Consider the following 13,492-nt stretch of genomic DNA (forward strand, 5'->3'; position numbering starts at 1 on the left):
CTTTCGTTCCCACGTTTGAGTCGTGCTGTAAATTCTTACTGTGAAATATAATTGACAAATAATTTGGTTAATGAACTTGTGAAGATGGTGGAGCTGAAGTATTACGTCACTTCATTAACGAAAATGTCGATGAGGGGGCGGGGGGAGTGTGGGGTTTGATGGAGAGCTGAAGGCGGATGACGGAGATAGGAGGGTGGATGGCGGAAAACGGACAGCGGAGAACTGAGAGCGGACGGAGGAGGGAGGAGGGGTGACTGGGGATTCCTCGCAGGGAGGAGGAATATTTTGTCGAAGGTAGTAGGAAGGATGGAGTTTTTTCGGAGGGAGGAGGATGTCCTAAAATGGACACTGTACTGGTGAGGACTTATCTGGAGTCCTGTGTGCAGTTTTGGTTTCCAGGCTACAAAAAGAACATAACAGCACAAGAGAAGGCCCAGAGAAGAGCGATGAGGCTGATTCAGGGCTACAGGAGATGAGTTAGGAGGAAACATTAAAAGAGCTGAGCCTTTACAGTTTAAATAAAAAGAAGATTAAGAGGTGACATGATTGAAGTGTTTAAAATTATGAAAGGAATTAGTCCAGTGGATCGAGACTTATTTTAAAATGAGTTCATCAAGAACACGGGGACACAGTTGGAAACTTAAGGGTAAATTTCGCACAAAACATGAGGAAGTTTTTCTTTACACAAAAAATGACAGACACTTGGAATAAGCTACCAAATAGTGTGGTGGACAGTAAGACGTTGGGGACTTTCAAAACTCGACTCGATGTTTTTTTTTTTTGGAAGAAATAAGTGGATAGGACTGGCGAGCTTTGTTTGGCTGAATGGCCTGTTCTTATCCAGATTGTTCCAATGTTCAACATCCAGTCTATTACATCTGGCAACTTTAATGAAAAAAATATGGAGAAAGGGGTTAAATACCTGCTTTCCTTTCCAAATGAGCTATTAACTTTGTTCAGGAATTTTCTGCAGTCCTTAAAAAACAAAAAGCAAACAAAAACACAATTATTGGATTGTTAACAGAAGAGCTAATGAACAATCTGGAGACAAGAGTGATGCCCTCTAGTGGTTAACATAGTTGTCTGTACACATTGATGTGTGATCCCCTACAGCCAGGTTAAATAATTCGGAAACAGAATTTTTAAGCTGGAGAAAGGCACCTGCTAAATAGATGTCAAGAAACTCTGAAAAAGAGAAAAGGGACGAGAGGGAGGAGAGAAAAGGTGGCTGTTCATTAAAGGCAGGTCCTATTGGGCCAATAGCTGTGCCAAGTATTAGTTTTTTGTACCCAGTGGCATCACAGGAGTGGTTTAGTGTGTGTGGACTGAGCCGGATGACACCGTCAGAAATGTTTGTGCATGACAAAACAACTTACAACATCTGAAATCACCAAAGGGGACTCGATGAAACAATCGAGTGTCCGCGAGCCATTAAGAGTGGGAATAACCGCACTGCATTCAACAGACATGAGTCCGCACACCGCATGATCAGCTCCCTGTTATGGAGCTCTATTCATCAAGTCACCCCGGGGCATGTGGGGGTCTTAATACGGCCTTGATTACCACACTGGGTGATACCAATGCTAGCGACGCCACGGATTATACCCATTGATTCACACAGATACCACCACACCCACCCAACTGGTCAGACGGTCATTGTTACAAATTACAATTTGGAATTACGTCCCAATACTTTGCCAATTTTCTACAGCATGTACTGTACATTTTCAAAAGCAAACTAGCAACATGTGGGGACAGTAAAAAGACCTCTGAGCACAAATTTGATTTCAAAGTCTGTCTACTTTGATGTAACATTTGACAAAAGGGAGATGCACTCACTACACAAATTATTCGCAGCACCCGTGCACCTGCTTATCCATGCTATTTTGTGCTCGGCCAATCATGACGCAACAGTACAAGACATCAGATCACACAAATACACGTAGGGATGGGACATTTGACAGCAAGGCTTTGAAGATTGTGTCGGTTAGTGAAGCACATGGTACCACCATGTAACTGATGACGTCTAAAACTCCAAACAGCACTGAAGCACTGGGCCTCTGCACTCTGATCGTTTCAAAGCTTTGCATCGTCCGACATGCTATAAAAGGAGATATGAAACTACTACTCGCATCTCATGCACAGAAGAGATTGAATTCAATTTGGAGTCTAGAAGTATTGAACCCGTCATCTGACGAAGTTAGTACTATGCTTCTGTACTCATAACGTTACAAGCATATTCCTTAAACACGATTAGGATTCTTTGTGCCCCTATGGACAGTTATTCTCAAACACCGATGGAAGAAATATTCATCTTTCACATTGCTTCACAACAAAAATCTCTCCGACACAAAAGTTATCACATAAATTTTAAATCCGAGGTAGCTTCGATGGCACTGACGAGTGCCATCAGTATGTGGAATGAGTTGCCAGTGGTATTTGCTGGCATTCCATCACACAAGCTTTAACGCCATCTGCAGCAGAGTCTAGAAAAACGGCAAGCCTATCAAAGTCTTAAATTAATAACAACTAGTATGGCAGCTGCAAGGGGTCCTAAGGATAGTGAGGAGCAATGGGATGAGCGAGGGTGCATTGGCATTCCGTGTTGGTACGGAGCTACGATTTTCATAATGGCAATAAATGACATCTTTAGGACTAATGACAACATGATTGTCATAAAGATCAAATGAATCCATGGAGTGTTCTTGGGTTTAATTGATTTAGTGCACCTGTCTCATTGCAATTATACGATCAACAAAGGTGAAGGGGACTTGGGCTTTGTCGAGCTCATAACTATACAGAACTATTTACATTTTAAATGTATATCTATCTTGAGTTAGGTTTAGGGATAGGGTTACTAAGAGTTACAGAAAGATGAGTTGGTGCGGTTAGTACCAGGTGCATCTCCAGTCCCCATCAAACCAGAAGTGATTAGCCTGTGAAACTCCAGTCCTTTCACCCTTATGAACAACCAGAGATAAAAAAAAGTGGAGCCCCAAAGTGATGTGACGCAGGGTGCGTTAGAGTAAACCAGAAGAAAGTGTGAACAAATCTGTTGCCACTTACGGTCTCAAACTCCCGATCGTTTATTGATTTGAAGGAGTCGGCAAAATCTCTGTTTTCAAACCATCTGTAGACGAGCTCCTCTCTCCATTTCTTTAAGGTCATGCGGCACAAAGCTTCAGCGATGGCCACTTGCATTTCATAGTCTGGGACACAGAACAGGAGGTCATCACGTACTAAAGCAATGTCGATGGACAACATGGTGGACAGCCGAAGCTCGTCTATACAACAGTATCCTTAAGAACTACATGGGCATAGTGTTGCTCAATTCTGATTTTTCAGCGAGATCAGATTTGCCTATCTCAGTGGTTCTCAATCTGTGGGGCGCGAAATAACAAAAAGGGGGGGCGCGAAGATGTGAAACAAAGAAAACAAGAATCAAAAATATGAAAAATACATCTATTGAAACCAAAACAAATTAACTTAAACTACATTATGATACTAGAAAAATAAATATAGAGTTAGATAAATGTCGATAAAAGTTAAGAAGGTATAATAAAATATGCATTTATGATATATCATTAATTAAAAAAGAACAAATTGGTATTAGTGGGAGCCTTTCAAAAAATACGTTAGGGGGGGGGCGCGATTAAAACTGTTATGAAAACCTGGGTCGCAAATACTTAAAGGTTGAGAAACGCTGGCCTATCTTAATGGTTCACGTTCATAAGTACAAGTGACCTGCATGTCTAAATGTAATGTGAATGTGTCTACTCTCTGAAACAACACACATGCAGACAGATACGTTTGTGAACGAGTCACCAGCATCACCAACAACTAAAAAAAATGTACAGTGCATCCAGAAAGTATTCCCAGCGCTTCATCACTTTTTCCACATTTTGTTATGTTACAGCCTTATTCCAAAATGGATTAAATTCATTTTTTCCCTCAGAATTCTACACACAACACCCCATAATGACAATATGAAAAAAGTTTACTTGAGGTTTTTGCAAATTTATTAAAAATAAAAAAACTGAGAAAGCACATTTACATTAGTTTTCACAGCCTTTGCCATGAAGCTCAAAATTGAGCTCAGGTGCCTCCTGTTTCCCCTGATCATCCTTGAGATGTTTCTGCAGCTTCATTGGAGTCCACCTGTGGTAAATTCAGTTGACTGGGCATGATTTGGAAAGGCACACACCTGTCTATAGAAGGTCTCACAGTTGACAGTTCATGTCAGAGCACAAACCAAGCATGAAGTCAAAGGAATTGTCTGTAGACCTCTGAGACACGATTGTCTCGAGGCACAAATCTGGGGAAGGTTACAGAAAAATTTCTGCTGCTTTGAAGGTCCCAATGAGCACAGTGATCTCCATCATCCGTAAGTGGAAGAAGTTCAAAAACACCAGGACTCTTCCTAGAGCTGGCCGGCCATCTAAACTGAGTGATCAGGGGAGAAGGGCCTTAGTCAGGGAGGTGACCAAGAACCCGATGGTCACTCTGTCAGAGCTCCAGAGGTCCTCTGTGGAGAGAGTAGAACCTTCCAGAAGGACAACCATCTCTGCAGCAATCCACCAATCAGGCCTGTATGGTAGAATGGCCAGACGGAAGCCACTCCTTAGTAAAAGGCACATGGCAGCCCACCTGGAGTTTGCCAGAAGGCACCTGAAGGACTCTCAGACCATGAGAAAGAAAATTCTCTGGTCTGATGAGACAAAGATTGAACTCACGTTTGGAGGAAACCAGGCACCGCTCATCACCCGACCAATACCATCCCTACAGTGAAGCATGGTGGTGGCAGCATCATGCTGTGGGGATGTTTTTCAGCGGCAGGAACTGGAAGACTAGTCAGAATAAAGGGAAAGATGACTGCAGCAATGTACAGAGACATCCTGGATGAAAACCTGTTCCAGAGCGCTGTTGACCTCAGACTGGGGTGACGGTTCATCTTTCAGCAGGACAACGACCCTAAGCACACAGCCAAGATATCAAAGGAGTGGCTTCAGGACAACTCTGTGAATGTCCTTGAGTCGCCCAGCCAGAGCCCAGACTTGAATCCGATTGAACATCTCTGGAGAGATCTTAAAATGGCTGTGCACCGACGCTTCCCATCCAACCTGATGGAGCTCGAGAGGTGCTGCAAAGAGGAATGGGCGAAACTGGCCAAGGATAGGTGTGCCAAGCTTGTGGCATCATATTCAAAAAGACTTGAGGCTGTAATTGCTGCCAAAGGGGCATCGACAAAATATTGAGCAAAGGCTGTGAATACTTATGTACATAGGATTTCTCAGTTTTTATTTTTAATAAATTTGCAAAAACCTCAAGTAAACTTTTTTCACGTTGTCATTATGGGGTGTTGTGTGTAGAATTCTGAGGAAAAAAATGAATTTAATCCATTTTGGAATAAGGCTGTAACATAACAAAATGTGGAAAAAGTGATGAAGCGCTGGGAATACTTTCCGGATGCACTGTATAATAAAATATGCATCTATGATGTATCATTAATTAAAAAAGAACAAATTGTTATTAGTGGGAGCCTTTCAAAAAAACATTAGGGGGGGCACTATTAAAACTGTTATGAAAACTTGGGTCGCAAATACTTAAAGGTTGAGAGACGCTGGCCTATCTTAATGGTTCACGTTCATAAGTACAAGTGACCTGCATGTCTAAATGTAATGTGAATGCGTCTACTCTCTGAAACAGCACACATGCAGACAGATACGTTTGTGAACGAGTCACCAGCAACTAAAAAAATGTATATTTGTGAGAAGAATCGTAGTATTAAACCTGACAAAATGGACGTGCTAGTAGCTGATGGATGCATCGCATTTTGCCCTGGAGGACATCAAACTGTTTGTCATTTGTACAGGGGGTCCTCTGGTTACAACACAGTTCCATTCCTACAACAGTGATGTAACCTGAATTTTGGTGCAAGTCGAAACACACCCTAACCTAAGTCACTTACTGTTTGGTCCATAAATATTTGGACAGAGACAACTTTTTTCTCATTTTGGTTCTGTACATCACCACAATGAATTTGAAATGAAACAACTCAGACACAGTTGAAGTGCAGACTTTAAGCTTTAATTCAGTAGGGTGAACAAAACGATTGCATAAAAATGTGAGGCAACTAAAGCATTTTTTGAACACAATCCCTTCATTTCAGGGGCTCAAAAGTAATTGGACAAATTAAATAACTGGAAATAAAATGTTCATTTCTAATACTTGGTTGAAAACCCTTTGCTGGCAATGACAGCCTGAAGTCTTGAACTCCTGGACGTCACCAGATGTTGGGTTTCCTCCTTTTTAATGCTCTGCCAGGCCTTTACTGCAGCGGCTTTCAGTTGCTGTTTGTTTGTGGGCCTTTCTGTCTGAAGTTTAGTCTTCAACAAGTGAAATGCCTGCTCAGTTGGGTTAAGATCAGGTGACTGACTTGGCCACTCAAGAATTTTCCACTTCTTTGCTTTAATAAACTCCTGGGTTGCTTTGGCTGTATGTTTTGGGTCATTGTCCATCTGTATCACGAAACAACTTGACTGCTGTATTTAGCTGGATTTGAGCAGACAGTATGTCTCTGAACACCTTAGAATTCATTCGGCTGCTTCTGTCCTGTGTCACATCATCAATAAACACTAGTGTCCCAGTGCCACTGGCAGCCATCACATTGCCTCCCTCTACCGTGTTTTACAGATGATGTGCTATGCTTTGGATGATGAGCTGCTCCACACCTTCTCCATACTTTTTTCTTGCCATCGTTCTGGTAGAGGTTGATGTTGGTTTCATCTGTCCAAAAAATGTTTTTCCAGAACTGTGCTGGCTTTTTTTAGATGTTCTTTAGCAAAGTCCAATCTAGCCTTTCTATTCTTTAGGCTTATGAGTGGCTTGCACCTTGCAGTGCACCCTCTGGATTTACTTTCATGCAGTCTTCTCTTTATGGTAGACTTGGAGATCGATACGCCTACCCCCTGGAGAGTGTTGTTCACTTGGTTGGCTGTTGTGAAGGGGTTTCTCTTCACCATGGAAATGATTCTGTGATCATCCACCACTGTTGTCTTCCCTGGACGTCCAGGTCTATTTGCGTTGCTGATTTCACCAGTGCTTGCTTTCTTTCTCAGGATGGACCAAACTGTAGATTTTGCCACTCGTAAAATTGTAGCAATTTCTCGGATGGGTTTTTTCTGTTTTCGCAGCTTAAGGATGGCTTCTTTCACCTGCACGGAGAGCTCCTTGGACCGCATGTTGTCTGTTCACAGTAAAATCTTCCACATGCAAGCACCGCACCTCAAATCAACTCCAGGTCTTTTATCTGCTTAATTGATAATGACATAACGATGGACTTGCCCACACCTGCCCATGAAATAGCCAAAGAGTCAATTGTCCAATTACTTTTGAGCCCCTGAAATGAAGGGATTGTGTTCACAAAATGCTTTAGTTGCCTCACATTTTTATGCAATCGTTTTGTTCACCCTACTGAATTAAAGCTTAAAGTCTGCACTTCAACTGCATCGGAGTTGTTTCATTTAAAATTCATTGTGGTCATGTATAGAACCAAAATGAGAAAAAAGTTGTCTGTTCAAATATTTATGGACCTAACTGTACCTAACACATTTGCAAAAGTATAATCTCGAACACAACTAAGCCACAGAAAAAGGAAAAGGACATACTGTAAATATACTGTACTGTAGTAACTGAAAAAATGAGTGTAAAAAAAAATTCCTTACCTTTATTCTTTCTGATCTCTTTACTAAGTTTAATTTCACTTCCATCGTGATGGCTTTCCTCTTCTTCAAAGTACTACCATCTGAAGACTCTGACTTTCATTTAGGAGCCATGATAAGGGCCAAAATGTCGCCAAACAAAGCAACACAAATGGAACACTTCCTCCGCGCAACCAAACAAGTTCGCCAACTCCCTCACTCGTACGCCGCATTACTGTGTTTTCTTCCACTGGGTGCAACCAAACTAGTTTGCCCACGTAGTCTGTAAGTACGACGCTAACGGCGTAAGCCGAAACACTCACGTCTCAGTCATTATGAGAGAGCGCTGTAAGCTCAAAACGTCGGGTTACAACGTCTCGACATACGAGGACCCCCTGTACATGATTACGTCAAGATGACGAGAAAAAAGCCGGACGGCGAGCTTTTGAAGTTTTTGCATCTATTGCTGGCACTGTTGCATCAAAAGATCTGTGGGTACGAAAAAAGGAGCCAGCAATGGTGGGACCGTGACATACTCAAGGACATCGGTGAAAATTAATGGGAAGTGCATTTAAAAATGAAACCAGGAATTACATCAAAGAGTTGTGGGACTCTGGAACAAACTACTGGGACATGGAGATAAAGCCAACACCTTCACAACCTTAAAGAAATGTCTGGATGTGATATTGAGACAGCATAGCTATTAGGCTAAACAAATGGGTGACAAATAGACTGAACGGTCTCCTTTTGTTTGTTAAATTTCTTATGTGACTGTTGTCACAGCTGTAGCTCTCCTCCATTGTTGTTTCGCCACGCTGACAGGGTTGGCTGAGGAGGACGGTGCTCAGCCAATGTATATAGGCAAAAAAACACACATGAATTCTGATCGGACCGTTCTCATTTATGTCACATGGCCACGAATCGGACACAACATATGAACAACATACAAAGGGACTCAAATCTGGTTTAAAAAAGATTGGATTTCTGTGTCCACACAGCCCTGAACACATCAGATTTGTGTTACATTAAGGCAAGAAAACAGATTTGAGTCACTTCAGTCTGGTAATGTGAATGTAATCTTAGTTTTTGTTTCATTTTTGTTTTGGTCTTTATTTCGCCTTATACAATTTCTTGTATTAGGAATTTGTTTGTTTTTGCATACCCCTTGGGGTCAGAGCGCAGGGTCAGCCATTGTACAGCGCCCCTGGAGGAATTACAGGTTAAGGGCCTTGCTCAAGGGCCCAGCAGAGTAGGATCTCTTTGGCAGTGACGGGGATTCAAACTGGCAACCTTCTGGATACCAGAACAGATCCTTAGCCTCAGAGCAACCACCCCGCCTCCCAAACCTGGGAGCTCAGGCCAAAAATAAAATATTTCAAGCAGTAGGAATCAGAGGTTCAAGGAGCACTACTTACAACACCAGCTGACAATCTGTTATCTGTTTCTTTCAGTTTTTTGTGAGGTTTTGTCTTCCTTATTCCACAGTCTGCATCTCTATTTGAATTGTGTTGTACCCAAAGAAGTCCCATTTCTCCATTTATTACTTCCTAAAAGCTTCCTAAACAATATATAATTTATTGTCTTTTATGCAACACCATTTTGTTTTATTATGGGCACCACCATTTTCGGAATATTAGCCTTACAGTATTTATGGGAAAGGTTCTCAGTAGGAATCACGGGGTGTATGGCATGTGACGTCACCACACACTGACCTCGTGAAGGCTGACATGTGCTCCTTAAGCATTCAAAATTGTATAACCAAAGTGAGAGTCTGCGGTCTTTTAGGGTTAACTTTCTTTGGTTTTACCATTTTTATTTAATTCTTGGAATAGACTAAAGATGGAATTGACTACTGGTCCCCAAGACCCTACCCGATTTTTACTGTAGGGAAAGTATTGTAATCGTCCAAAGATTCGATGTCAAGATTTTTAAGAATCTCAACGTTTTAGGCATCCCCGAGTCTGAAAATACCATTTTTGGAATTGTGTGCATTATAAACATGATAACTTGAGTACGCTTTCACTTAGGTCAACCAAATTTTGCATACAAGTATTAGGTACAAAATATAGATTTCTATTAACTTTTGGGCTATTCCCATTACCTAGAAGTGGTACTTCATCTTTTATTCATGCAGCTGCAGAGTCCAATTTATTCATCTTTACTTTTATAATGATTGGTCAATATATTATTAATTTGATTTGTTGTAGATGGTTCTTTAATGTGCATAGTCATTGTCTTGTGGTTTACTCCTTAAATATCCATTCACATATCTGAGTCAATGAGAAAGTCACGGAGACCCTACCCAATTTTTTTACATAAATATTTTGACAAGTGAGAGGAGACCATTCAGTCCATTTGCCGCGTGTTTTTTAAGCTCATAAGCTCAGCTGTCCCAACGTCTCATTCAGATCCTTCTCAAAGGTTCTCAAGGTTTCTGCTTCAACTCCAAGTCTCGGTAGTTTGTTCCAAATTCTGACAACTCCTTACATAAAGAAGAGCTTCCTGGCTTCAGTCCTAAACAACATTCATCTTCATTTCCACTGATGTCTGCTAACTATGTTCATCTCCCAGTTCTTACTCATGAAATATATTTTCTGTCTCTTTGCAGGTTCAGAATCTAATGAAACATTTTTTGTACATCCCATTACAACAAACTAAACATTTTCTCAAGTTTAGGAATAAGTAAATAGAAAGATTTGGATCTTACCACCAGCTCTCAGGATCAACCGTGCAAAATCACTCCTAAAATAAATACAAATAAATGAATAAATACAAATGAATGAATGAATGAATGAATGAAATACAAATAAATGAATAAATTCAAATGAATGAATGAAATACAAAATAAATGAATAAATTCAAATGAATGAATGAAATGCAAATAAATGAATAAATACAAATTAATGAATGAAATACAAATAAATACAAATTAATGAATGAATGAAATACAAATAATTGAATAAATACAAATTAATGAATGAAATACAAATAAATAAATACAAATTAATGAATGAATGAAATACAAATAATTGAATAAATGGCAGAAACAGAGACCTGTTAAAGACCAACACAGGAATTTCCAACATGTATCCATTAAACGTTTTTGCACCATTGTGTTGTTTTATTCCCGTCTCTCATGACTCTTTTTGTTATCATCCAACATAGATGTACATTGCATTTTGCTTTATCCATCTCCACTGTATGTGTAGTGTAATGCAGTGGTTCTCAAACTGTGGGGCGAGCCCCCCTAGGAGGGCACGAAGTAACAAAAAGGGGGGCGTGAAGATGTGAAAAAAAGAAAACAAGAATCGAAAAATATATCTATTGAAAGCAAAACAAATTAAGTTAAGCTACATTCTGATACTAGAAAAATAAATATAGAGTTAGGTAAATGTCGATAAAAGTTAAGTAGGTATAATAAAATATGCATCTATGATACATCATTAATTTAAAAAGAACAAATTGGTATTAGCGGGCTCCTTTAAAAAAAAAACGTTAGGTGGGCGTAATTAAAGCTGTTATGAAAACTTGGGTCGCAAATACTTAAAGGTAATGGATGGACTGGCATCCCACCCAGGATGGACTCCTTCCCCTTACCTAGCCAGGAGGCCCACATAATGATTGGTACAGAAGGAAAAGCACAACAGGACTGGCTTCTCAGCAGCAATGGATGGGAATCAAATACCCATCTGGGATGCCACTATGCAGGAAAGACAAAAATCAATGGAGCATCCTGGCTGGGATAAGTAATGGACCCCCCCTTCTTGGTCGTAAGGCCCCAAATAATGGAAAGTGAGTGACTGCCTCATACATGCAAGTTGTTCCTCCATACACTTGAGTGAACAGCATCATTTATGGCAAACCCCAGACTGGACACCTGCAGGGCAGAATGGGAGTTGCAGTCCCATAAAACTGCCCTGTTGGGTTCGATGGGGGTCACCAGGGGTAGCTGTTGGGAGCTGTGCAATGGCTGACCCTGTGCTCTGACCCTCAAAGAGCATGCAAAAACATCATTTCTCCTCTGGGATTAATAATTGAAAAAAGTAATAAGATAAAATATTTAAAAACAAAACACACCACACACACACACAACCGAAAGAGCTACTATTTTACCCCAAAGGCCCACTGGGATTGCCACCAAAATGCACTTACAAGAGAAGAGTGAGCTCTTCCGTCAGATTTATTTTCTTGCGTTCTTCTTTGCTTGACAGGTCAAGAATACAGTTAATAGTTCTGATTCCCTGTGAGGAAAAGGAAACATACAAAAGATAAAGAGCAAGAACTCATTAAGACCTCCAACAGACATGAAACTCAGTTGGGCCGCCAGCACGGTCTCACAGCTCTAGGAGACTTCCGGAATTGTCAGCGCAACTCAAATACGTGAAACCCGTTCCCATAATGCTGTGCTTTTCAATTGAAGATTCCGGTCTTCAAATCAAAGCACAGCATTATGGGAATGTGTTTCCTATTTATTATTACGGAAAGAAATATTTAAAATTAGTTAAGCAAAGCATGCTTGTATTTTTGTACATTTGGAGCATTCAACTGTGTAACTGACACGAGTAACAGAAGATGTTTTCCGTGAATGTTTTTCACATCATTTGTCATTATGCAGCACTGGTTACGGTTATGTTCTACTATAACAAACTTTATTTTTCCCTCCATTCTACATGTAAATGCAATAAAAAAAAATTGTTGGCCATCAAACAAACTACATAGGATAAATAACACAAAATAAAAACAAATAAAGTGGTGGAGTATTTCTTTAGTTACACCAAAAGCATTAAGATTTAGAAAGAGACTGGATTCACCTCGAGCCGGAGAGCAAACGGAATATTGACATCAATCACAAGAAGTCCTAAACGCAATATGAATAAATCTTGTATCTGAACTTTACCTGGCGAGAGAAGAAAAAGAAACATAAATGTAAAAGAATTAAGAAAAAGAACAAAAGGTAATTGCATTCAAAATAAACAACTTATTGGTAACACTTTATGTTAACTTTCATTCCGTAAATAGTTTCACCCTTCGGTTTTGGCTCTACAACTCATCAATGACCTCTTTTCAGATTTTGCTTCCTGCAGTTCAGCGTCTTCCATCCTGGACTTTTAATTTACGTCTCTTTTGCTCTCGTGTAGCACTTTGCTCTTTTCCACATTAAACTCCATTCTGTGTTTGTTCCGCTCTGAAATTTCTCCAAACCTCCTTGAATTATTTTTGCTGCCTTCCCAGTATCTGCTATTTCTTCAGTTTTACTATCATCTATAAATTTCACAGGTTTGCTAATTAAAACAGAAATTGGTGTCATTAATAGAAATAGGGCGGCACGGTGGCGCAGTGGGTAGTGCTGCTGCCTCGCAGTTGGGAGACCTGGGGACCTGGGTTCACTTCCCGGGTCCTCCCTGCGTGGAGTTTGCATGTTCTCCCCGTGTCTGCGTGGGTATCCTCCCACAGTCCAAAGACATGCAGGTTAGGTGGATTGGCGATTCTAAATTGGCCCTAGTGTGTGTGTGCTTGGTGTGTGGGTGTGTTTGTGTGTGTCCTGCGGTGGGTTGGCACCCTGCCTGGGATTGGTTCCCTGCCTTGTGCCCTGTGTTGGCTGGGATTGGCTCCAGCAGACCCCCGTGACCCTGTTTGGATTCAGCGGGTTGGATAATGGATGGATGGATGAATAGAAATTAGAAAAATAGCAGTCCAAGGACAGACCCCCAAGACCCCCCACTGTTCTCTGCTTATCTGCACTCGTCACTTCCTGCTAGTTTACCAACTTGAGATCCTGTTTTGACGGTTAA

The 13,492-nt window shown here is 40.8% G+C and overlaps 1 protein-coding gene across 1 annotated transcript in view; it reads right to left on the minus strand.

The window, feature by feature from the left end:
* The window catches only part of sycp2l (synaptonemal complex protein 2-like), a 106,262-nt gene that overhangs the window by 84,048 nt on the left and 8,722 nt on the right, over positions 1–13,492 (minus strand). Inside the window, exons 3-7 of the mRNA XM_028790826.2 lie at positions 12,512–12,597; positions 11,853–11,941; positions 10,408–10,442; positions 3,067–3,209; positions 923–975 (exon numbers count right to left, since the gene is read on the minus strand). Of these exons, the coding sequence (XP_028646659.2) occupies positions 923–975; positions 3,067–3,209; positions 10,408–10,442; positions 11,853–11,941; positions 12,512–12,597 (406 nt within the window). The remainder of the gene's footprint in view (positions 1–922; positions 976–3,066; positions 3,210–10,407; positions 10,443–11,852; positions 11,942–12,511; positions 12,598–13,492) is intronic.

This window comes from Erpetoichthys calabaricus, chromosome 6 (assembly GCF_900747795.2).
Source record: "Erpetoichthys calabaricus chromosome 6, fErpCal1.3, whole genome shotgun sequence".
NCBI lineage: Eukaryota > Metazoa > Chordata > Cladistia > Polypteriformes > Polypteridae > Erpetoichthys > Erpetoichthys calabaricus.